We start from the raw sequence: 25,761 nt of genomic DNA, 5'->3' as shown, positions 1-25,761 counted from the left end.
ATCATTGTGACTCACGACAGTCCAAATTCCCTCAGAGCTAATGCCGTCGAGATCAGCTCAGGTTGTGACATCTGTGAGACTTTATCGGATTTCGCAAGAAGGAAACAGAGAGGTCTCAGCATACTCAGTGCCAATGGTTGTGTCACCAATGTGACATTAAGGCAACCAGCTTCATCAGGAGCAATTGTGACATTACACGGACGTTACGAGATCCTCTCATTGCTTGGATCAATCTTGCCTCCACCAGCACCACTTGGAATAACTGGTCTGACCATTTACTTAGCCGGACCTCAAGGACAGGTTGTTGGTGGAGGAGTGGTTGGTGGGCTAATCGCGTCTGGTCCTGTTGTTATCATGGCTGCATCTTTCATGAATGCTGTTTTTGATCGTCTTCCTATGGACGATGATGAAGCTGCTTCTATGCAAAACCAGCAGTACTACCAGAATGGAAGATCCCGTCCTTTAGACGACATTCATGGACTGCCTCAAAATCTGCTCACTAATGGAAACTCCGGTTCTGATATTTACTCTTGGGGGCCTGCACAACGTGCTATGTCGAAACCTTGATACAGCTCTCTAATCTCCACGTTTCATCATAATATCAGAGTGCCATAGTCTTATTATCTACTTTACCTTGGAATCAAAGATCGATGTTTCTGTAGGTAGAGAGAACCATAAGTTTGGTTAAAACTGAAGCTTTATCTTCCTCTGTAGTTTGTACCTGCAACAGTAAAAAGAAGAAACTGAAAAACACACAAGTAATTGTTTAAGAATCTTAAGCAGAATCCTCTAATTTAATACGCAAATATTACAATATTTTTATCCTTGATCCAAATCCAGTAATAACAAGACATAGCAATTGCAGTTGCACCGTTCTAGCAATCATTTAGGACACTAAGCTTGCAACCAACTACTGATTTTACTCAACATGTTATCTAATTTCTAAAATCTCTAGAGGATTTATGAGGCTTTCGCTAATAAGATTCAGACTCTTGGGGTTTCAAATATCTGGGGAGTTAGGAAATAAATGAGGTTTCTCATGTTTATGATTAGATACTTTCATGAACAATGCCAAAAACATTATTACGTCTATTACCTTGAAAATCATAGCCTATTTCCAATATATAACTACCTTGAATTAAAATCAATAATTCTGTAGGTAGAAGAACATATTTGGTGAAGCTGAAGCTTATCTTCCATATGGAAAACTTAGTAGATAAACCATAAACACATAGAAAACCCGAATGATAAACTAACCTTGAAGAACATGTAGACGGAGTTCCAAAAGATTGTTCTGGATTTAGAACAATAACTTGTGCATATCCAAATCAACATTCTCTACCAAGTTTTCTATTGAAAGATTCCCTTTTGGACACTTCCCTGTATTGATCTCACACAACATAGGCACTATACATGGTCAGTGTGAACTGCAAAACATGCCATGGCTTTAATTCGAAATAAAGACACAGAACTATGCTTGACATAAATTTCCATTGTTAGTGCAACACATGCATAGGCCTTACTACGTCTACAACCAATGATATAAACACATGCAAATGTACAAGATTGACAGCGACCAGCAACATCATCAAAATATTTTCATCACCAGTTTCTCCATTAACTTATTATACCAAAAAGCAAGAATTTCTCAGAAAATGAAGACAAGATTTCAATAACCCTCATAGTGCTTATTTCAGTAGCAAAAACAGCAGAAGCGACTAGTAGACTTGCTGCACATCAGAACACAAGCATCATACCATCACACTCACTCTGGTGCGAGGACAATCCATATGCCTACTTTACAAGAGTGATTTGAACCTAAAATGGGCTAGAGAAAATGGTGCTAATTGCTCACCTAGGAAGCTTCTTGTTGGGTCTTCTATTCACATACATGGCTTATATTGCTGCTCAGATAGCTTGACCTGGACGAAACCTATAGAATATACTATCAGGTGTGGTTTTAAGAGACTGTATCTTTTGTATATGAACTATGTATAATTAACAATATAAGAAAGGTATAATACCTTATCTTTGGCTACATCCCCAGAAGACCAGAACTATGAAATTGCTTATTTCTCACTTAGATAAGTGTAACCGATCCTAGTTGTAGCATCAAACAATTCAGCGAACTGAGCAGTAGCAAACCTGATTTTATTGCAGAGACATCCCAGTTTATAATACCGAGTAAGCTGTAAATCTCTGTAGATTTAGGATGTTTTTTCCCACAAGAAACAAACTCATGAACTTCAAAATCCACTTCAATCGAACTGCAGCCAACTTCTTTCTCCATTTGTCTTGCCTTCATCAAAAGCCTCTGCTCAACTGCCTCTTCGAACAAGCCGTAAGAAGCATAAGCGTTAGACATGAGCACATAACCACAAGTTTCATCTGGATCCAGCTTCTTCAAACATTTTGCTGCGCGTTTAGCCATCTCAACATTACCGTTTTTCCTGCAAGCTGCAAGCAGAGAACTCCATATAATAGCATCTTCTTCCACCGGCATCTTCTTTATCAATGATTCTGCTTCATCAAGGTGCCCCGCTCCACCCAGCACATTAACCATGCAACTGTAGTGTTTTACTGATGGCTCAATCATATATTTATCTCTCATTAATCTGAAAAATTCCCCAGCTTTATGCACTTCCCCAGAGTAAGCACAAGCTGTTAAAACACTAATGAAGCTGACTGAATCTGGTTCCAAGCCAAAACGCTCTAACTCCAAGAACAAATCCATAGCCCTTTCCTCGCATCCATTATTAGCTAGACCAAGAATCATCGAATTCCAACACGATAATTGCTTCTTAGGAACACACTCAAACACCTTTAGACCTTCCTCAATACACCCGCACTTGCAGTACATATCTATGAGTGCTGTAATAACTATACTATTCAATTCAAATCTATTCCTAACTATATATTCATGTATCCATCTCCCTTGCTCGTTTGCTCCAAGGTATGCACAAGCATTCAACAGACTCACCATTGTAAACCCATCAGGTTTCACATCTCTCTCCTGCATCTCACGAAACATCTCAAACGCATCCTTAAATTCACCATTCCTCACAAACCCACTAATCATAGAGTTCCAAGAAACTTCATTCCTCTGCGGCATTTCATCGAACAGCTTCTGGGCCTGATCAATCAATCCACATTTAGCAAGACCCATCATCATCGAATTCCAAGCAACAACATCAAAACCAGTCATCCTCACAAAGATTCTCCAAGCTTCAACAACACACCCACAAGTCACGTACATATGCAACATCGTATTCCGTATGAATGAGTCGTCTTCAAGTCCCTCTTTAATAACCCTCCCATGCAATTGCCTCCCATCACGAGCTTGCCCAATTAAACCATAAGCTTTGAACACCGAAGGATAAGTCAATCTCTGCGGCTTCACAGACGGAGAAGAACACAACATATCGATGAAAATAGAAACCGCCATCTCTGGAAACGAGCTCCGTGAGAAACCACGGATTATAGTGTTCCACACAAATGGGTTCTTGCGATTGATCCTTGTGAATACCAAATAAGCGTAATTCATATCTGACGGAGACGCGCAGCAGAAGGCGAGGACACGGCTCGCGGCAACAGTATCTGAGATTAAACCGGTTTTGATGAGATTGGCGTGAACTTGCTTGAGTTCTCTCATCGTACTGCACTGTGTGTCTATCAATCGGATATAAGAAGCCGGTGACGGAATCGCCGGCACTGTCACACCTGAGTAGCATAAGATCGTCGGAGACATTTTTCACCCGCCGGAAGTTTAAAGGTGAGACATTTATGGGAAAAACAAAAACTTATCCTTTTGCGGGAGATTACACACGTGTGGGAATATTGAACAACAGAACCACACGTGTTTGGGTTTTTGTAGTTTATGAACTTGACGATTCAATCAACAAGAAGAGAGTACGAAGTTTCAACAATGTGTCTAGTATTTCAGCAAAAGTTATATGATTATTTCATAAACTGATCAGCTAGGATAGGAGCAAATCTCTTTTAAGAGTACAAGAACAAGGCAAAATCACCAAAACGAGCAAAAGAACCAGGCTTTATCTCTCTATTGCTTCATATCTGCAGAGCATCAGCAATGGATCCTGCGAGGCTCAAGACTTCGAATGGAGCTTTGTTTCCTATGGCCTTGACCGTCTGTGGACATGAATCTGTGATCCAGAAGTAAGCAAACGCTTCTTCCAATCCTAATTCGAAGAAACAATAATGCAGACTTCAGTTTTAAAGATGCAACAAAATGTAAATAGAACAATGAACAAAGTAAGTTACTCTTACACATATACTTACCATTGTTCTTGTGGGTGAAACGCTCCCACGAGCTCTTTGGGAAGACACCGTGAGTTACATAAGCACTCACCTTCGTGGCTCCATGAGCTGCCAATACTTTCTGTGTGACAAAAAAGAAAGTGAAACAGTTAAGACGAATGAAACCGCCATTCTCTTGACAACTTCAGACTAGATTCTCATAAAACATCATCTGCAGAATTAAGAAACTACAAAGATTTTCGATAAAAACTAGTCTGAACTTGGAATGTTAACACAATTAGCATGAAAGACTTAATTAAGTTTGACGTAGAGCCTCTCCTTAGTATTAACTCAACACTTGTGATTAAGAAGTCATTGAAGATTGCTATAGGTAGATGCAAAATGCAGGGAGATTGTTCATGAGGGATCCAATACCTGGCATTCGATGAGTGTACCCCCAGACTGCACAAGATCATCCACAATAACAACGTGACAACCAGCGGGGTTACCTTCCTTCAGCCTGACTATTCTCTTATCGCCTTCACGAACCTTTGTACACACAACCTATTATGATTCAAGATTAAATTCCATTAGATATTGTGAGGGTCACAAAGATGTTCACTTGAAGCTTTATGAGATATTAGTGTAGATAGCTACTAACCGTGGGATACTGATCCAAAAGCTTGTGGAAACGCTTCCAGGCTCCATCATCTGGAAATGCAACAATGACCTGCAAACCAAAGGAATCAACTTTAGCTGAAGGAGAATATAAACACAAAGAAGAGTCACAGGGACACAATCTCAGTAACAGTTTTGCCCCTTATAAACTGGATAAAACTAACAAAGATTTCATGAACTAACTTTCTCAGTTTCGGGAAGCTGCTGAAGGCGTTTAGTCAACAACGGGATACCAGTCTCAAACAAAGGAAGAACCTGGTCAGCAAAGTAAAACCTTTCCTGCAAAACATTAATCATATACATAGAGAGAGAGAGAGAGTGATAAACCTGAATTCCACAAATAAATGTAGCAAAACCTGGAGATATATCAGAAGTAAATAAACAAAACCTGCAGAGCGTGGATGTCATAGATGATAACACTAGTCGGACCTCCACGTGAAATGGGGATATTAGAGACAATCCTTGCCATGGTAACAGCAGTTGCTACCTCTCCTTCCTCTTCCATTCTCTCAAAAGAGCCAGTGGGGAAGAAAGGCAACACCAAAGTGAAGGAAGCGACAAACAAGCGAGGGAGCAAGTAAATAACAGAGATCTGCTCAAAGATAACCGCAGGAGAACTGAATGAAGCAAGGAAGGCAACGTGCTGTCCTCGGATGCCATGTGCGTTGTTGATAAACAAATTGGGGAATCCATCAGCAAAACTCCTGAAAGCATATATATAGCAAATGACCAAATCAATTCACATTCTAAAAATGACCAAACACAATCCAATCCAATACATATAAGCCACAAATATCAAAGCAAAACACAGAATCTGGAGCAGAACAACAAAAAAAGGGAATATTTTGAGCAGAGTTGAATCCAAATTTCAGAATAAAGATACGATTTTTACTGAAGTTAAACTCACATAAACCCAACCAAAGATATATCATTCAGAAACTCAAACAAGAGAACGGAGAAAATGAGGGAGGGGGAAGAAAGATCACCTCCAGTTGATGGATTGAAGAGTGATATGGTCAGATTCAGAGGCGATATTGCGAGCAAGCTCTTCGCACTCTAAGCAGTAAAAGAGATGAACTTTCTTCTTCTGTAATTCAGAGACGATGGCGTCTTTACAAATCTTGGTCTCCATGATGCTCTTGTTGTTGGCTGCGTTCTCAGACATTACTGAACCGCCGTGCAAGAGTTCGGATGTGTTTGCTACGGAATCGGATACACCCAAACAAAAGAGGGTTTAAAGTGTTTTTTTTTTTTTTTTAATATCTTTTCTCCCAAAAGCCCACGTTTTTAATTTATTTTCGGCTGACAATATTTGATTCCTTTTACACTTTTATTTCTGCACCCCAAAAATTTATTTGATGATTTTGTTTTTTAATATTTTTTTAAAATAAAAGGAAAACTATACTTTACTGACATTAAAAGTTCATTTTTTTTTCATTTATGTTGCCTTTATTTCCAATAATATTAAATATTTTTTTCTTTTTCACAAGTCAAACTTTTATTACTTTTTAAAAAAACTTCTTGAACGGCATGAACCAACTCAATTAGCCCAAATATGCATTAGTCTTTTTTTTTTTGGTTGTCAAATAAGCATTAGTCATACATTCAGAAAGAGTAACAACATTTGACTAGGTAATTCTGCCTTAATTTTCCTTCATAGATGACTAATTTGATAAATTTTATAAGTTTGAACCGAAAGAGATTTGAACGTAACAAAAAGAGTAACTTCAGTTTGATTCCTTACACTTTATTTCTGTACCCCAAAATCTTATTTGACGATTTTGTTTTCTTTTAAAAAAATAAAATAAAAGGAAAAGTATACTTTACTGGTACTAAAATTTCATTTATGTTGCCAATCTTTCCAATATTGAATACTTTCCTTCAAATATGTAAAGAAACCTGTGTATTGATCTCATCATCAACTACATTCAAATATTCATCAGTTTTATGAAAGAGACAGGTACTGAAATCTATATAGCCTAAGTAAGTTGACAAGGTTCTGCCGTTACATTACATGAACCCTTCTTGGCTCCTACCCAAGACCAAAGAAAGTACGTAGTACTAGATGTTCGCCATCAACAATGTCTAACCCGAAAGAGACAGACAATGACACATTTCATAACCATGAGGGACAGTCCCGAGAAGTTGAGAAGGTTCTGAAGTCCCATGGATTCCTACGTCACTCCTAAGCAAAACAATCATTCTACACCAAATCCCTTTGCTTTCCTCACTACTAACAGTACTTCGTTTTTCTTCTTCCCATATAAACGCCAACTTCCCATAGTATTCAGCCATTGCAACGCCTTGAGGTTTGCCAAGATCCAAACCATAAACCACTCTACATAGCATCAGTTTAGAGTCATACCACATTAACCTGAATCTAGAGAAGTAAACGTAAAGCACATTGTCAATCACGCACTTTCCTGTGGCCAGCCACTCATCATTAAGCATTTCAGATCTCTGACAAGAACCATCTCTAGTATCATACGTAGTCACTTCACGATTACATAGAGCATAAACCTTTCTGTCTAGTGTAACATTTACCCCATATTTCCATATGCAACTTTCTTTTTCATCGGGAGTCGGAGCTGCTTCCCAAGTTTGCGTCTTTAGGTCAAATCTTTCCGCTGGAATATCGCCGTCTCTACATCCTCCGATCACATAGATCTTACCTCCAACTAGTCCCACGGAGTTGTACCGTCGCGTCACTAACAAACGAGGTCCTTGACGCAACTCTTCAGATCGGGTGTCACGAATCCATAAGCTTGATGAAGGAGTGTCGCATCCGGGATTCAAGAAGATCTCTGGACCAACGGCGATCATGTGAGAAGAAAGAAAAGGCTCGGGAGGATACGAGAAGTCGTCTATCGAGTCGAAGAGATTCTCAGTCGTACTGTTCTCAGTCCTGCGAAGAGCGTACGCTGCGTACCAGTTGTCGTATATGAAACGATAGGTTCCGTCCATGAAGCAGATATAAACAGAATCCTTTCCGAGTAAAGATCGATTCTCTTGAATCTCAGGCGAGCGAAAAAGACTTCTCAAGTTCTTGGAGACGCAACAGAGGATTGGGTAATACCGTTTTGGTACGCGGGCTAAGACGTTCAAAACGATGTCCAATGGCAGTGAAAACAATGACGGCGAAGACAATGAAGACGACGGTGGATGGTTGGTTTTTCGCGGTGGTTCGTCAGCGTTAGAAGCGGCGAGGTGAGACATCATGGCGCTTATAGTTTGAAGGGGAACAAGACTTGGAGAATGAGAATCTTTCAGAGGAATTGAGATTTTTATTCAATTTGGTTTCTGTTTATATAGCCAAAAACCACAAACCGGTTTTTTTCTTTCTATGATTCAGTTTTTAATCGGTTAAATATTAAGTTCATCTACCTAGATACTAGGTCTAATTAGTGTTACGTCTTTCTTAGTTCTTGAACCCTCAAAAGAAACAATCTTAGAGGTTATCAAAGAGCTTCATCTTTGACATTGGAAAAAAGAGTCTTTAATTTAAAATGTAGGAAACCAAAAAACAGAGTATTATTCGGTTTAGTAGATACACAGTTTCGGTTTTCCATTTGAATCGGTTTAGTAGAAAGGGACAAGAGAAACACAGCAACGCCTATGTAACTGAGTGAGATACAGTCACACAAAACTTGCTAAGCAGCATAGCACATTCATAATTCTGTAGACACAAACTGTATTGATATATGTATTTTTTAAATGACTAACGGAAACATCATCCTTCACCATCAAGTATCAACATTATATCTATCATGATTGACCCGAAAGAGAGACAATGCAGCAATCTATAGTCGCGAGGAACAATACCGAGAAGTTGAGATGGTTCTACAGTCAAATCATACCTTTACTTCACTCCTATAGTCCTATCCAAAACAATCATATTGTATACCAAAGAAAGTACTACACACTTATCGTCCACAATAGATGTCGAGTTTAACCAAGAGACAGACAGTGGTAAAGACTATAGCTGTGAGGAACAATCCGGAGAAGTTGAGACAGTTCTGCAGCTCCATTGAATCCTTCTTCACTCCTATCCAAACCAATCATTCTACACCAAATCTCTTTGCTTCCACGAAAAAGAAGACTTGGCATCTCCCATAGAAACGCCAACTTCCCATAGTATTCAGCCATTGCAACGCCTTGAGGTTTGCCAAGATCCAAATCATAAACTACCCTCCATAGCATCAGTTGAGTGTCATACCACATTAACCCAAATCTAGAGAAGTAAACGTAGAGCACATTCTCTATAACACAAACTCCTGTCTTACACCAATTGTCATTAGGCAACTCAAACGTCTCGCAAGAACCATCTCTAGGATCATAAGCAGTCATGCCATGATGAAAGCTTAAAGCACAAACCTTCCTGTCTACTGAAACCTTTGCCGGAGTGATCCATGTGAAACGCCCTTGTCTCTCAGGGATTAGCGCTTCTTCCCAAGTTTGAGTCTTTAAGTCAAATACTTCCGCTGAAACACCGTCTCCTCTGCTTCCACCGATCACATAGATCTTACCTCCAACCAGTCCTACACAACTGTACGTTCGGTTCACTAACAAACTAGGTCCTTGACGAACCTTTCCAGATTGGGTGTTAAAGGTCCTAAAGCTTGATGAGGCATTACTAGTTCCTGGAATAAAGAAAATCTCAGGACCAACGGCAAAGACGGAAGAAGAGCAACGACAATGCTCAGGAAGGAAAGAGAAATCGACGGAGGCGAAGACATTTTCAGTTGTATCTTTCCCAATCCTGCGGAGACTGAACCAGTGATAGGTCTGAGTAGATATAAAGCAGATATAAACAGAATCTTTTCCGAGGGAAGATCGAGTCTTGTATATATCAGCCGAGCGAACAAGACTACGCAAGTTCTTGGAGACGCAACAGAGGATTGGGTATAACCGTTTTGGTACGCAGGCTAAGACGTTCAAAACGAGGTCGCGTGGCAGTGAAGAAAACGATGACGGCGATGACATCGGCGGTTGGTTGGTTTCTTGCGGTGGTTCATCGTCGTTAGAAACGACGAGGTTAGTCATGGAGTTTTAGTTCGAAAGAGAAGACTAAAGAGAGATTAAACAAAAAAAAAAGAACTTGAGAAGACTAGAGATCATAAAAGAGAATCTTGTTAATCTTTCAATTTGTGTTTCCGTTTATGTATAGCCAAAAAAACCATAACCGGTTTATTTTTCTCCGATTCAGTTTTAATCTGTTACAACCGGTTTATAACTTTTTTGGTATTCGACTTAGCTTTTATAACTCTGTTTTCAGTAAGAACTAAGAACTTGTATACAATAACTCTGTTTTCAGTAAGAACTTGTATACAATGACTCTGTTTTCAGTAAGAACTTGTATACAGTAACTATTCATACTAAATGTGCACATTTGATCCCAAAAAGTCTTTCATAGAAGAAACACACTAAAAATATTTTAAAGATACCAAAGCCAGTGAGAAATTTAGATTTTTGAGTAAGCAGCCAAAATACATGGCAGAATTAACCCAATCTTTCTCTCTTTTTGTTTCCTAAGTCTTTGTTGAGATACAAAGGTTTTGCCGTAAGTGTAAATTGTAACTCAAAAAGCATTAACTCGATGGTTCGTTTACTTGTCGTATTTTTTACCTGCACTCTTTATAAATATATTATTGCTCCTATCTATTTTCTTAGTTCTTGACCCTAAGGAAACAATTAATCTATGAGACTATAAAAGAGCATATATATGACTGTTAACATGGTCTTGCATCATAGACTGAAGAAGAATCTTTAATGAAATATAAACTTGCTCTGTAGATTCGGTTTAGTAGACAGAGACAAGAGAAACAGCAGCAACTCCTATGTACCTGACGAGTGAAAATACAATCACACAAAACTTGCTAAGTGCAGCAGCACATTCATAATCCTGGAGACTACATGCAAACTGTATTGAAACTTAATCAAATGAGTAACGAAAATATCATCATTTACAATCAAGTATCAACCTAAAGAGAAAGACAATAATGCTGCAATCTATTAAGCCTCGACTCGAGGAACAACACCGAGAAGTTGAGATGGTTCTACAGTCTAATGAATCCTTACTTCACTCCTATCCAAAACAATCATTCTACACCAAAGAGAGTACTAAACATTTATTGTCAACAATAGATCTCGAGTTCAACCAACCGACAGACAATGGTGAAAACTAAAGGTGCGAGGAACAATCCGGAGAAGTTGAGACGGTTCTGCAGCTCCATTGAATCCTTCTTCACTCCTAGCCAAGCCAATCATTCTACACCAAATCTCTTTGCTTCCACGAAAAAGAAGACTTGGTTTCTCCCATAGAAACGCCAACTTCCCATAGTATTCAGCCATTGCAACGCCTTGAGGTTTGCCAAGATCCAAATCATAAACCACTCTCCATAGCCTCAGTTCAGTGTCATACCACATTAAACCGTAACTAGAGAAGTAAACGTAGAGCACATTGTCTATAACGCAAACTCCTGACTTCCACCATATTCCAAAAGGCAACTCAGATGACTCACAAGAACCATCTCTAGTATCGTAACATGTCAGGCCTTGGACTAAGCTTACAGCACAAACCTTTCTGTCTAGTGGAGCACCTATCCCATGGATCCATATGCGACTCTCTTCGTCATGGGGACACAGAGCTGGTTCCCAAGCTTCCGTCTTTAGATTAAAGCTTTCCGCTATAGGATCGCCTTCTATGCATCCTCCGATCACATAGATCTTACCCCCGACTAGTGCTACGCAATTGTACGTTCGATAGGCTAGCAAACTAGGTCCTTGACGAACATTTCCAGATTGGGTGTCAAAGATCCTAAAGCTTGTTGAGTAATGATTAGTTCCGGGAATGAAGAACATCTCAGGACCATAGGCGACGACGGAAGTAGAGCGACGACAATGCTCCGGAAGGAAAGAGAAATCGACGGAGACGAAGACATTCTCAGTGTTACTTTTCTCAACCCTGCGGAGATTGAACCAGTGGCAGTGATACGTATAGGTAAAAATATTTTCTTCATCTATAGTTCCGTCCTTGACGCAGACATAAAGAGAATCTTTTCCGAGGGAAGATCGAGTTTCTTGAATCTCATCCGAGAGAACAAGACTACGCAAGTTCTTGGAGACGCAACAGAGGATTGGNGATCCATATGCGACTCTCTTCGTCATGGGGACACAGAGCTGGTTCCCAAGCTTCCGTCTTTAGATTAAAGCTTTCCGCTATAGGATCGCCTTCTATGCATCCTCCGATCACATAGATCTTACCCCCGACTAGTGCTACGCAATTGTACGTTCGATAGGCTAGCAAACTAGGTCCTTGACGAACATTTCCAGATTGGGTGTCAAAGATCCTAAAGCTTGTTGAGTAATGATTAGTTCCGGGAATGAAGAACATCTCAGGACCATAGGCGACGACGGAAGTAGAGCGACGACAATGCTCCGGAAGGAAAGAGAAATCGACGGAGACGAAGACATTCTCAGTGTTACTTTTCTCAACCCTGCGGAGATTGAACCAGTGGCAGTGATACGTATAGGTAAAAATATTTTCTTCATCTATAGTTCCGTCCTTGACGCAGACATAAAGAGAATCTTTTCCGAGGGAAGATCGAGTTTCTTGAATCTCATCCGAGAGAACAAGACTACGCAAGTTCTTGGAGACGCAACAGAGGATTGGGTATAACCGTTTTGGTAGGCGGACTAAGATGTTCAAAACGAGGTCGCGTGGCAGTGACGTAAACGATGACGGCGACGACATTGGTGGTTGGTTGGTTTCTTGCGGTGGTTTGTGGCGTTTGTCGCGGTTAGAAACGGCGACGTTAGTAGTAGTCATGGAGTTTAGTTTGAAAGAGAAGACCAGAGAGAGATTAAAAAAAAAGAAACTTGAGAATAAAGAGAATCTTTTCAATCTTTCACATGAATTGCGATTTTTTATTCAATCTTTGTTTCTCTGTTTATATAGCCAAATAACCATAACCGGTTTATTTTTCTCCGATTCAGTTTTAAATCTGTTAAAACCGGTTTAAAGAGAATTTATTAACCCAATCTTTCTCTCTTTTTTTCCCACTTCCTTAGTCTTTGAGAATGTACAAAGATTTCTGCCTTAGTGTAAATTGTAACTCAAATTAAATTAAAGGCATATTAACTCGACTTGTCGTATTTTATAAATACGCTAATGTTCCTTTCTATTTTCTTAGTTTTTGACCTTTGGGAAACAATCTACGAGATTATAAAAGAGCATGATTGTTATTTGTTAACATGGTCTTGCATCATAAATCGAGAGTTGAACTGAGTGAACTTTTCAAAGGAATTGAGGTTTAATTCAATTATATATATATATATATAAGCCAAAAACCAAATTTCGGTTTCTTCTCCCTAACAGATTTAGTCGGTTAAATCCGGTTTATATATGTTGGCTTAGACATAGATGAGTATGAGACTTAGCTTAAAAGATCAAACTCTGCTACAACTCTCTCTACTACAAGATCAAACTCCAATAAGGAAACATACGACTAATCTCAAAATTTTAATCATCAACCTAATTTTGATTGCAGTGAAACTATAATGTGTGTGCCAAAAGAAGCATAATCTCAACCTTTTTAGGAATGTTCTCAAAGCTAGCTAGGCCTGCTAATAAGTGAGAAATTAGCAAGAATGAAAACATATGCTACTCTGTAACTCAATGGTCAAACTTTTATTACTTTTTGTTTTATTTAAACTTCTTGAACGACATGAACCAACTCAAATAGCCCAAATATGCATTAGTCATACATTCAGAAAGAGTAACATTTGACTAGGTAATTCTGCCTTCATTTTCCTTAAGATGACTAATTTGAGAAATTTTATAATTTTGAACCGAAAGATATTTGAACTTAACATAAAGAAATCTAATCCAATGTATTTGATGAGGTCAAAACCTTTGATTAGTCTGCAATACTAAATTAAACCTTGATTAGTGTGACTATGACCTTTTGATACTGACACTGCAAATTACTAGCTCATAAAAATATTATATATAGGTCCCTATGTCCCCCTAATCCTATTCTTACAACTTACAAGTACAACTCTCTTGTTGGACAAAAACTTGGTCTATTTGATAGTACTAACAAAATCAGAAGTTTCCACTCACCAATATTTTGCTCCAATAATGATTAATCAACAAGACCAAAGTCACCAAACATATGTAAACTTCATCACTGTTAAACTTGTATTCACTCGAGAGAAAGAAAATATCAATTTTCCGATAAAATTTTAAAGAAGTTGAATTATATACACATAAATAATGACGTGGAAACCATGTGTGCATCACGACAATACGAGAACCAATCATGTTCGTCTCTCAATAATCAATCCCACTGTCGTCCATCTTAAGCTCACGCAACACATCGTTACGTGAATCACACGCACCACTCGAAGCAAGATCCACCGTCCGATCATTCCACCTAAGTCTCATCCCATGGTTCAGCCGTCGGATGAACCCTTCGCTACGTCGTTCACAGTAATCCAAGAAGCTAACCACAGACACAGACTTAGACTCCTTATCCTTCCAATGACCACCACCTAACATACCAAAATGACTACGTTTTCGTCCCTCCACGGCCAAATACTCCACCATGCCGGCGACAAGCTCCGGCGAAGCTCCCGACTCGTCTCCCCATAGCCATATCCTAACCATAGAACGTTGCAATGCAGATTCCACAGCGTTGCTTCTTTCCATTAAAGACGATGAGCTTAATCTGATCACATACTCTCCATGACTTGCACCTGAAGTTACCAGAAACTTGTCGACTTTATCACTGCTGTTTCCACAGAATCTGACCGTCACGTGGTTTACAGGCTTCCGGAGACGATGAGGAACACCCTCGTAGAGAAACCTCTCTACAAATTAGCTCGTATCAAGCAAAATCCGCACTGCGGTGTCATCAGATTCGAAGAAAAGGGCGAATCTTTTACCGGAAGGAGAATCTTTAGCATCGTTGATGATACTTATGGAGAAACCTTTTGAAGCCTCATGGTTTGCCCACAAGGAGATTGCTCCAACGAGAATTACAGTGAAAATCCGTAGAAGAATACTTAATTTTGATTCCGATGTTGAGCTTTCGGTAGTGGGTTTGGTGGCTTGGAAAGGTTGAAGAAGAGTCTGATCCGCCATTGATCCACAATGGACAGGTGTCTACATAGAGATAAAGTCGTGTAACGGTTTTGTAATGGTAACGAATTGAGGCAGAGACATATAACGAATCTGTTGTAATGGACAACTAAATTCTGATCATGTCTTTCACATGGAAAGGATAATGTACACGCAAGAGGATGTTATATATACACATTACTGACAAGGACAAGTTCTGAATAAATCGTAATGTACTAATAGGGATGTCTTTAGATCGGGTTTTTTTTTTTGTGGCGTGAAGTAATCCCTAAAACCCGGTTACTTTGTTCCGTGGGAAAAACAAGCTTTAATACTGTACATTTGTTTCTTCCATAACTGCGCCAGATCTGTACACTTAGTTTACCATTGATGGTGGGTTAGAGTTTCCAGCTAGTGGGGCTTTACGACGACTCTTCTGCAACGTTCTTGGAGTTACCGTTTTCTCTCGGATTCTCGATAAGATCCATTGTGTAAGACCAATCTGAATCAGGCACAGCTATGTTCCAAATGCTTGAAAAGAGTTGCTCCTGTGTGATCCATAAATACAAGTTCAAATTGGTGGACTTAGACTCTAAAGAGACTGCATTTTGCATCCATTTATCAAGAAACAGAGGATTTGTATCCAATAACTTACGTGATCATTGGAGTCTTGACCCTCATCATGGTGGGAGACTTCTGGAAACAATTGCTTTTCTTCCTTCATATGACTTGGAGTCTGCATGTATGAAGCAAGAGCAGACTTCCCTTGGATCTCTGCATATGCCAATGAAGCAGCTTTCCCACTGTTGAATTTCTCCCATACTTTACCATTGAAGGTCTGCAGAAACACACATTATGAGTATCTGTTAACTATAACAATCTCAAGCCACTGAACCGAAAATTACCATATGGTCTATTAGAGTACAAGAGTAGAAGTATATAAGTTTAGGGATCTCTTTGTAAATACATTAACCCTAGGTTCCTCTGTTTGGTATTATATATAGCTGTAGCTACTCTCTTTTGATAAATACAATACAAACATTTCTTATATGGTCAACCTCATGCTTATAGTGAAGAAAAAAAACGGTAAAACCTGTTGGAAGGGAACGATGTGCAATGGAGACACCATGTTGATAAAAGCGTGACCCATATTGCATTTATTCTGTATCCAGGAAAAATCTAGATCGTCAGTAAGTTCTCAGGTCAAACAAAAGCATCATGAGTCCACTCTCTTACAGTATAGTACCTTAACGTCTATAGGTAAGCACAGGAAGTCATAGTCTCCCTTGTGCTTTTCGTCAACTTCAGCCACCAGCATCTTGTAAGTATACCTTATAAAACAAAGCATTTGAGAGTTAAAACATATAACAAAGTATACCTTAAAGAAGATCTTAGATTGAGATCAAAATATAACGCTTACTTGTTTGGGATGTTTTTAATGATTAATGTAGTCCGCATATCATCTCCACTACCAATTTTATCTAAGTCAATATGATATCTCCCACCATCTATGAATTGATTCTGATTGTGAGTCTCCTGGTTATGGATCCTACCCTGCTCAGCAGAAGATTCAGGCCTTACTGATTGAAACCCTCTACTCCCACCGAAAGGAACTGTAGGCATTGAAGACATGCCAAAGCCAGTGAATTCCCGTTCGCTATAGTTTCCCGGTAGACTAACACCAAAGTCTTGTTTTCTATGAGCATTGATGTAGTTTTTGCTGATTCCCATATCACCAAATCCAAGGGGTATCTCTGTTGATCCTGGGTAGCGATTCATATGGGTATTAAAATGAATGCTTGAGGGAGCAGAGCCCACATGATGCTGGTATTTTCCAAGCAATGAAACTTGTCTCTCAGCAAATGGAAGACCACTCCTGACAGGGAAAGGACGTTCAGTAGAAAATGATGATGATGAAGACATTCCAGTGTAACCAGGATAATTCATATGCTGAGGAGGGCTTCCCCAGCGATAGCGGTGATCAGATGAAGTCCCAAATCCTGAGGTGTGTGGAGCAGCAAACCTCATGGAGTTGGAAATCCCCCCTGCTATATGCTCTGGCAATGAATGGGGTTGCCCATAGGAAACGTTGTGCATCAAACCCTTGTTCAGGATAGTTTGGTTTGGATGATTCAATAGCCCTTGGTCATTATTATTGACTGGTGAAAACCCATGAAAGCTAGAGGGATGAGCAGGAAGAATTGAAGCAAGTCCAGGCATATTATCTGAGTTAACTGGCCTGACCATTCCTAGACCATGTGGCATTGGAAAGGCATGCGAAGGAGAGCCCTGCACTGGGCTACCAATTGGCCAGTTACCTGTGAAGTAGATTGAATGAATCCCCGACAAGGCAAGCTAACCAATGGAGTAAAAAAAGAAATGATCAATATGAGATTACCTGGTGGGGAATTAGCAACTTGTGAGCCTACTTGATTGAAGAAATTTTCGTGTCTGTCCAAATCTTGTTGACTTTGTGATGGAACCGAGCTGCATACATATAGTTTCAGTGCACTGTGTGTATATAAGAATACTCAGTTCTTGAAAATATACAAAGTGCAGGCAACTCACAGTCGACGAACCCCTCCAGGGCGGCTAAGTTCGAGCTTTATACATTTACCACCTATCTCGCTTCTGTTCAGTGCTTTCAGGGCTGTCTCTGCATCTCTAACGTCATAGTACTCAATGAACCTGTGGAATCTCCTGTTCGGGGTCTCTCTAATCTGCATTTACAAACAAAGAATCAATCAGTGGATGATTTGATACATTAAATACCAAACAAAGAGAAGACTATCTTAGACGTAAAGACATAGCATATGCACATTTAAAAATACAAGTTGGCCTAAGAAACATAAATTACCTCTCTTATTTCACCATAAGCACCGAACAGCTGAAGGAGCTCATCATTCGATATTGTTGTGTCCACATTAAAAATCACAAGAGTTCCTTGATTCATATCCTTCTCTGACGGATTTTCCTATCATGTGGTAGTAACCTGATGATTAGAAAAGTACTAAAGAAAAACTGAGACTTCAAAGCAAGAATAGTTCTCCTAGACCATACTTTAGGAATGGAAAAGTGTATGTCCAGCGTCCTTTTTCGTAAGAGTGTGTTCTGTAGTGCACGCATTGCGGCATGAGCAGCTCGAATATCATAGTAGGATATCATAACAAAACCCCTGCTTTTGCATGCAGTGTACAAACTTCTGATCTCCCCAAAGGGCTGGTGACAAGTAGAAATCACGTCAGCAAGTGCAAGCTAGCCTCGATATTAAATGAGTTGAGACTAATAAGAATTCGACAAGAAAAGTATACGTTACCTCAAAAAGGGCGCTTAACTCAGAATCCTCGACACTACTGTTGATATTTCTTACAAATAATGTCCTTGAAGGATGTTCACCGTTTGGATGTTCTACTGAAACTCTGCCAGACGTATTGGCACGTTTACGAGGAGCAAATGCATTTGCAGCACCGCGATCAGATATCTGCAACCCTGACACATCAACAGCATGATTATCTTGGGATTCAAGATCCAATTCCATACCCCCTCCCGTGCAAAATACATCACACTCTTCGAGGTCTTCAAGTTCATCAGGCAACCCGGTAAAATTAAGCTCATCAATAAGGCCAGGAAGAAGCTCATTCTCATCCTCAGGGAGAAAAGAATCGGGTTCAACATCTTCCAAAGAATCTTTCTCTGAGTTTCCTATGGCAAGTTTGTTCAGAATGGGTGAGTTATCATCAAAGGAGAGCCAACTATCTGAATCAGTCATATTCACTGCAAGTTTGTCAAAAAGAAAACAAAAAGATATTAGGAGTGAATCCAGGTAAATCAAGATTCCATCATACTGAATCACTAAAAGAAGCTAGGACATACGCTTATCATGAAAAAGTGTAGGCAATGAGCTTGAGAACATGCTGAGATCACTTGCAGAACGATATCTAGTGCCTCCAATAAAAGTCTCAGATGATCTACTCAGCAAAGATGGCATGTCTAGATTTCACAATAGCCAAATAAATTAGATATCAAATAATAAAAGAACCAAAAAAAAAAAAGGAAACAAAGAAAGAATCTTATGATACCAGCAGATAGTGATTCCTTGGGTTCTAGCTCCATCTTTTTGCCTTCTGCAACTGCAAACAAAACAACCAGAGACAACTATATATGTGAATCCTATGACAATTCACATGAAAACAGAACAGTTACTTCCTAAGATCATGAGGAGTTCTCGAACTTATGATATAACACAAGCTACTACTACTGTTGTCTTTCCTAACCAAGACATAAACAAGCAGAAACAGAATCGAAGCAAAAAAAACCATGAAATCTCTTCAGTTACGTTGGTCAACTTGATGAATAGACAACAATAACAAAAAAAAGAGAAACTTTTGTTGCTTGTGGCGACAAAACATCAACTGTTGAAAGAAACTAAAAAATCAAAGCTTTAAAAAAGCCCAGAACAATCATAATCAAGCTACATGACGAGGAGAAATCAAACAAATAAAGGAATACAAAAACTTCATATGAATCATAACGCACAAAAAAAATCAAACCGATTTTGCAGAAATTGAGTAAATAAGTTAGTAGTAGTACCTGCGATGATGGAGGAAACCATTAACAAGAGGAAAAAAATAAAAATAAAAATAAAAGAAGAAGCTTTAAGAGTCGGAGAACAAAACAAGAACAGAAAGGGAAAGAATCGGAGAAGCAAAAAAAAAAAAAAAAGAGAAGAGAAGAGAGGGCAAATGTTTTCGTAGAAGAAGAGGAATTTATTGCTTACACTCTTCCTCCTCCTCCTCCTTCCGTTGCCGGGAAATTACACAACCCCCCAGTAAACAAAAACTGAGAAAGAGAAGAGAGAGAGAGAGAGAGAGAGAGAGAGAGGAAAAAGGCTAATATTTAATTATTTATTTTATGAAGTAATTACAATTTAAGTTAAGTTATTTTACTTAATTAGAGTGCTATGATTTCTAAAAATCGTTTTTAGAGAGAGAGAGAGAGGCCTAACCGTTGACACAAACCTAATAAACATATACAATTGTGACATCTGATATTAATATGTTACTAATATTTACACGAATTTATCAACATGTCCTCTGGTCAATATGTTTCTTACACGAATTTTATTCATCGAATACATAAAAAAAAACCTTTCCCAAGACTTATAACAAATTATCTATATTCAATAAAAAGAAAAGTAGAGACTGAACAAATATTTCCTCCAAAACCATATATCATAAACTTTAATAATACATCTGTTTAGTAGATAAAATCTTTTTTTTTTTTGGTAAGGAGTAGATAAATTAATACTGAAATTAATTCATACTGATTAAAAGAATACTGAAATTAAATAATACCCTACTGATACCAAAGAAAAAAAAAGGTTCTTATTAATACTAAAATTAAATCATACTTAAATACCCCCTCATAACAAATAAAAAAATTATATTGATTAAAATAATCAGATCATTAATTAATATTATGGGCCTTACTCAACATTTACAATATGGGCCTTAATTACATAGTTCAAATAATCGCTAGTATTTTGATCTAATTACGTCAGCACTTATTTTGACGAAAGCTCATGTCTCCCCCTCGCCTCAAGTGATGTTTATACATTTTATGCACTGGAATGAATGAACATATTATTTCTCTTACACATTTATAAAATCATAAACTGATCAAATTTGGCAACATTAAAAATATTGGTAAAATAAGCTTTAAACTGTAAGATTACAAAATACTAATATTTTAGATTACATTTTTTTTAAAAATCGATTATATTGCTTAAATATCCATTTATATAAAACTGTCTAAATATCTGTACTTGTGCTTCTAACATGCTCACATTTATTATGTAGTCAAATTTATTTAAAAATAATCATATATGTAGTCAATGCATGATCCATAATCACATTAATCAAATATGATTTCCAACATTAACTTTTGATATATTCAGTTATAGTAGTTTTGGGATTCTCTCCATTTTGAAAGACAATAAAACTAAATGAAAATCTCTCCTTTATCATATATATATATATATATATATAGATCCAACTAAAAAAAAATATACAATAGTAGAAAAGTAGATAAACAATCCTTCACAAAATCTCTCCTCTATAACTCTTTTTCTTGTAATAATCTTTACAATTTCGTTTTCTTATTCCAACGTTTTAGCGATATCAGGTATGTTGTTTCTTTTAATTTTTTTTTTTTTTTTGGTTACTTTCCAATTATCTTTGATCACTTCAAAAGCAATATTAATATATGTATAGAATTATATTATTAATGTGGAATTGTATATATGTGCAGTGGGCGGATCTGGTCCATGCATTTTCAAATGTGGAGGTTTATTAGATGATCATGCATGCTTCCATGACTGTAGTTTGAAGAAGGGTTACAAGAATGGATACTGTATCGGAAATCTTCTACGTTGTTGTTGTACTCGCGAGGCCACGACTAGCTATATTCATAAGTAATTGGTGACTTAAGCTTTAAGTTATGTGTTCTTATAGTATGTGATTTCATAATATAAAAAGTGAACTTTCTTAATTATTGCTTTTCAGTTTCTTGATAGTAAGAATGGGCAAAAATAATGAGCTAATTAAGAGATATATAGAAGATAACACATGCAGTCTCCTCCCCCAACCAATTATAATTTTAAGCCAAACTTACTAGCCCTTAAAATATATATACGATTCTCAACAGAAACGAAGCATTGAAGCAAGATGTATCTTAAACACCATCATCTCCTCCTCTAACATCTCAACCCCAAATTATGGTCTCCAAATCTTCTACCACATGAGAAATTTCCTGAAATTCAAAAAACGATGAATCTCATTCTCTCTCTTTCAAGGAATTAAAATTCAGTAATGCTTCTTACTTCTTCTCTCTGGCGTGATTTTTCCATGAACATGCCGAGTAGAAGAAACCAATAATCAGGTAAACCAATGTTGAGGTATGATAACTATAATATGTATAGTATAGAATCATATATACGGTAAACTATTGTATGCTTCGGTGATTGATTCTCTTTAATTATTTCGATATTACTTTGAAGTATAGTCTCTTTTTCTGTGTGGTTTCGTTGCGGGCAAACACGTGTTGTCCAAAGACAGTGATAAGTGTATAGAGATCAGAGTTATGAGATGAAGAGATCAAACAACATTAGAACAATAGCTCTCCAAATCATTTTTTTTTTTTTGTTTCGGAGTTCCATTGAAATTGCAACTCCATCAGCCTCTCACAATTTTTTGTATGAAATCACAATTTTTTTTTTTTTTTTTTCGTATCGACTTGTGTCATTGTGTGATAGTCATTAGATGCTCTGGATGGTTTACTAGGAATGTTTGTTATTGTTACCGTTATTGTTGGTTCAACTACAACAATATGTTTGCTTGGCTGACATTGATAGGTAACTCTCCTATCTACGACATCTAGGATGTTAAAGATGGGTTAAAACCCATTGGGTTCCTGAGATCTATCTTTAAAATTGGGCTTGGAACCCGTTTTCTGTAACAAAAAAAATATAGGTTTTAAATTAGGCGGGTACCCAAATTAATACCTGAGTTGAGAAGAGGGAGGAGTTGGATTTGAAACCAACCTTATGTCGTTCTTCTTCCCACCTCTACTTTCATAAAATCTACCTTTGATGTTGCGAAAAGATGCTTGTAGAGGTTTTGGTTTGGGAAGAGACGGAGCTGAAGGATTGAAGAGTGTACGGTAATCACTGCTTCATGGAGACAGGATCATAATGTCGTTCCTCTTCATGTTTTCATTGGTCCAGTTTGGCAAAATTAGAATTGTAGCATATGAACTAATGGGCCGAGACTGGGAGGTTAATGGGCTAAATCCACTAAGGGGAACCATCAGCTGGAGCTGGATTAGGGTTTTTGCCGCCACCGTCAACTTCCTTGCCAACTCAAGCGTTGCAGACTTGTAATCCGGTGGGGTTAGTCATTGACGATTCTCGTGGGCGGGGAACTAGCTGGCGGTTTAGGACAGCTTCCAGATTTAAGCTTTGGGTAAACTTTGGATTCGCGAGATTCCTTTTCTGTTAGCTTCAAGACGGCGTGAGCAGGGCAAGTGATAGATGGTTCACCGGGTCCATCTTCGGGCTCTGTCACAAGCAGGCTCGTCGGGTAAAGTTGGAGGAAAGAAAGATTCAAGAAACATGGGATAGCTGGGGGCACGCAAAGACCAGGAGAGAAAACAAAGAGAAAAAATGCAAAGGATTCGAGAGATGGAAGAGCGGTCCCGACGCCGGCGAGCTGAAGCTCTACCAGCGTCGGAGGAATTGAAAAAATAACGCTTCTCGATAATAGTGCCTGGGAGGGTTTTGTTTAATCGTGTTGGTTTTATTTTCTCTATGTAGTTCACATCTTCTTAGGGCATGTGTTGTTCAATTGATTTTAATTGAACACAGAATTTAGTCATCTACAATAAAATTAATAAAAATATTTGGGGATCCTTTTTATTTACTTGCCGATGAGAAACCAAATTAATTTGGAGGTAGTAACATGTAGTACGTACAAACTTATTCGCAGATGCTCTACCTTTAATTCTCTCACGGACACAATTTCTTAGTAAGATTTCTCTTCTTTTTGGGGTTACTTTGCAATTCGGTAAAATTTTAAAAAAAAACACCAACTCATTTTTATTTGGAAAAAAACTACATGAACTTTTAATGTTTCCAGAAAAATACATCAATTAATTTTTTCGTGTCAAATAATATTTAAAGTATAAAATGTTAGCAGATTCATACATACGATTTCAAACAAAAAATATTATTCCAATTTTACCTTTTGAAAATTTTAATTATATTTGTTTAAAATTCAAAAGAAATAATAAATTGATAAAAAAAAACATTTTTAAAAAAACTTTTTTTTTCTTCCTAAAAGAAAGATGAACAAGGAAGAAGAAAAAAAAAGTTTTTAAAAAAAAAGATAAACAAGGAGGAAGAAAAAAAGTTTTTCTAAAAAAAATGAACAAGGAGGTAGAAAAAAAAGTTTATAGAAAAAGATGAATAAGGAGGAAGAAAAAAAAGTTTTTTTAAAAAGATAAAAAAAAGAGAAAAAAAAATTATATAAAAAAAGATGAACAAGGAGGAAAAAAAGGTTTTTAAAAAAATAAACAAGGAGGAAAAAAATTATTTAAAAAAAAAGATAAAGAAAGAGGAAGAAAATAAAATTATTAAAAAAGATAAACAAAAAGAAAGAAAAAAAAAAGTTTTTTTATCAATTTATTATTTATTTTGAATTTTAAACAAATATAATTAAAACTTTCAAAGGGTAAAATTGGAATAATATTTTTTGTTTGAAATCGTATATATAGATCTGCCAACATTTTATACTTTAGATATTATTTGATACGAAAAAATTAATTGATGTATTTTTCTGAAAACGATTAAAAGTTTCATGTAGTTTTCTTCCAAATAAAAATGAGTTTGATGTTTCTTTTCGGGAATTTTCCTCAATTCTGATGAGTTTAGAAGATGCAATTCAAATGAACCAGGTTCAGCCGAAAATTGCAATTTACTAAAATACCCCTATCTTTACTAAATAATTACATCAGAAATACTCTAATGGGCCCCCCCAAAACGGATTTTTGCCATGGATTCGACCTTAACCTAACTAACTAAGCTCTTCCTTCCCCCACTGTTCTTTGGTCAAATCCGACGAAAAAAGTATCGATCTCCGACGAAGAAGCATCAGTTCGTGGCTTCTCCCGTCTTCGAAATCTCTAATCTTTCAGGTCGTGGCTCTCTTGTTGCTAAGGTGCGAAACGTTTTCTCAGAAGGAGATTGATATATGTGTATGCTGAAGACTAACTTTGATTTGATTATTTTGTGGGGTTTTCTTATTGAAATTTGAAATTAAAATTTTGGGTATTTTGTGATCTGTGCAGTTATTTTCTCTAATTTATCCTCTGTTGCTGCTGCTTTAATTTTGGGGCATTTATTTGATCTGGTTTTGAGAACTTCAGTTGGGTTTAAAAGATGTTAGGCTTTGGCTTTTAAAAGCAATGTCTGTTGTGCTCATAAACTCTTGTCTCAAAAGATCCTTTTGTGTGTTTTATAGAGCTATGTTGTAGAATTTGGCTACCGTTTAAGGTTTTCTCGTTTAGATGAATTTTTTTTTATTTATTTATCAGTTTTTGACTTTTAAGGCTTTATCTCCGAAAATTTGTCAAAGTTGCGTGTCATGTTACATTGCTGTTGATCGTTGATTTACACTCTGAATTTTGGCAGTGATGTTTTGTTTTTGCTCATCATGAAGAGAACACCAGAGCATCAACACATTTTAACATGTCACTTTGATCAAAGAGACGAGGAAAAGCATAAGACTTGAAATGGTTTAAGAGGCACCAGAAGGTGATCTTGTTGTGTAATGATCTAGTTTGTGATATGAAGATGGTGATTACATCATCACGATGTCTACTAGTTTTCGTGAGACACATGAGGACCCTCAGTTTGTGGTACTGTGCTTGAAGCCATCCCATGGTTGTGTGGGAAACAGACACTGATAGTTTTGAATGTGGACTAACTATATCGTCCTTGCAAAACACGTACGCTCACAGACCAATATCGAGCTCCCTTCAGTCCTTTACCAACAATTACAGTGACCAACCTCATTTTAAAAGTATGTTTGGTATTGACCCTGAGATTCAGTGTGACAAAGAGAGAGTATTTGTCCCCCCCCCCCCCC

At 37.6% G+C, this 25,761-nt stretch overlaps 7 protein-coding genes, 1 long non-coding RNA gene and 1 pseudogene across 11 annotated transcripts in view; 1 reads left to right on the top strand and 8 right to left on the bottom strand.

Moving 5' to 3' along the window:
- The window catches only part of LOC104793221 (AT-hook motif nuclear-localized protein 16-like), a 2,732-nt gene extending 2,052 nt beyond the window's left edge, over positions 1 to 680 (top strand). The window contains exon 3 of the mRNA XM_010519538.2: positions 62 to 680. Coding sequence (XP_010517840.1) covers positions 62 to 567 — 506 coding nt within the window. The 3' untranslated portion in view covers positions 568 to 680. The remainder of the gene's footprint in view (positions 1 to 61) is intronic.
- Positions 634 to 3,840, bottom strand: LOC104793222 (pentatricopeptide repeat-containing protein At2g42920, chloroplastic). Of its 3 annotated transcripts, none has more exons than XM_010519539.2 (4): positions 2,025 to 3,840; positions 1,856 to 1,933; positions 1,258 to 1,407; positions 634 to 721 (listed from the first exon to the last, which is right to left on the bottom strand). In XM_010519539.2, exon 1 carries the CDS (start codon positions 3,746 to 3,748, stop codon positions 2,081 to 2,083), a length of 1,668 nt encoding a protein of 555 aa, XP_010517841.1. In that variant the 5' UTR covers positions 3,749 to 3,840; the 3' UTR covers positions 634 to 721; positions 1,258 to 1,407; positions 1,856 to 1,933; positions 2,025 to 2,080. The 3 variants fall into 3 exon arrangements, with proteins under 3 accessions (XP_010517841.1, XP_010517843.1, XP_010517844.1); XM_010519541.2 differs by having other exon boundaries at positions 1,258 to 1,380; XM_010519542.2 differs by having other exon boundaries at positions 1,856 to 1,922.
- On the bottom strand, positions 3,875 to 6,181 carry LOC104793223 (ribose-phosphate pyrophosphokinase 4-like). The gene is made up of 7 exons (XM_010519543.2): positions 5,922 to 6,181; positions 5,324 to 5,639; positions 5,119 to 5,214; positions 4,919 to 4,987; positions 4,693 to 4,821; positions 4,300 to 4,399; positions 3,875 to 4,199 (listed from the first exon to the last, which is right to left on the bottom strand). Exons 1-7 carry the CDS (start codon positions 6,098 to 6,100, stop codon positions 4,069 to 4,071), a joined length of 1,020 nt encoding a protein of 339 aa, XP_010517845.1. The 5' UTR covers positions 6,101 to 6,181; the 3' UTR covers positions 3,875 to 4,068.
- On the bottom strand, positions 7,021 to 8,151 carry LOC104699416 (F-box/kelch-repeat protein At2g44700-like). Its single transcript, XM_010414723.1, has one exon. It carries the CDS (start codon positions 8,149 to 8,151, stop codon positions 7,021 to 7,023), a length of 1,131 nt encoding a protein of 376 aa, XP_010413025.1.
- LOC104699415 (F-box/kelch-repeat protein At2g44630-like) lies at positions 8,884 to 9,978 on the bottom strand. The gene has a single exon (XM_010414722.1). It carries the CDS (start codon positions 9,976 to 9,978, stop codon positions 8,884 to 8,886), a length of 1,095 nt encoding a protein of 364 aa, XP_010413024.1.
- Positions 11,089 to 12,763, bottom strand: LOC109133381 (F-box/kelch-repeat protein At2g44700-like). Its single transcript, XM_019246435.1, has 2 exons — positions 12,260 to 12,763; positions 11,089 to 12,114 (listed from the first exon to the last, which is right to left on the bottom strand). The coding sequence occupies exons 1-2, from the start codon at positions 12,761 to 12,763 to the stop codon at positions 11,089 to 11,091; spliced, it is 1,530 nt and encodes a 509-aa protein (XP_019101980.1).
- LOC104793219 lies at positions 14,152 to 15,101 on the bottom strand (annotated as a pseudogene).
- Positions 15,228 to 19,936, bottom strand: LOC104793218 (protein MEI2-like 2). 2 transcript variants are annotated; one of them, XM_010519534.2, is made up of 13 exons: positions 19,649 to 19,936; positions 19,138 to 19,188; positions 18,932 to 19,048; positions 18,375 to 18,832; positions 18,119 to 18,277; positions 17,916 to 18,032; positions 17,627 to 17,778; positions 17,457 to 17,545; positions 16,479 to 17,376; positions 16,305 to 16,389; positions 16,152 to 16,220; positions 15,714 to 15,896; positions 15,228 to 15,606 (listed from the first exon to the last, which is right to left on the bottom strand). In XM_010519534.2, the coding sequence occupies exons 1-13, from the start codon at positions 19,668 to 19,670 to the stop codon at positions 15,481 to 15,483; spliced, it is 2,526 nt and encodes an 841-aa protein (XP_010517836.1). In that variant the 5' UTR covers positions 19,671 to 19,936; the 3' UTR covers positions 15,228 to 15,480. The 2 variants fall into 2 exon arrangements, with proteins under 2 accessions (XP_010517836.1, XP_010517837.1); XM_010519535.2 differs by having other exon boundaries at positions 19,836 to 19,921.
- LOC109125277 lies at positions 21,586 to 23,512 on the bottom strand. The gene is made up of 2 exons (XR_002032437.1): positions 22,620 to 23,512; positions 21,586 to 21,868 (listed from the first exon to the last, which is right to left on the bottom strand). It is a non-coding gene; the product is annotated as an uncharacterized LOC109125277 (long non-coding RNA).

The sequence above is a fragment of the Camelina sativa genome, chromosome 6 (assembly GCF_000633955.1).
Source record: "Camelina sativa cultivar DH55 chromosome 6, Cs, whole genome shotgun sequence".
NCBI classification, from domain to species: Eukaryota; Viridiplantae; Streptophyta; class Magnoliopsida; order Brassicales; family Brassicaceae; genus Camelina; species Camelina sativa.
The sequence above is the reverse complement of the archived record's forward strand: the minus strand, read 5'-3'. Positions and strand labels throughout refer to the sequence as shown.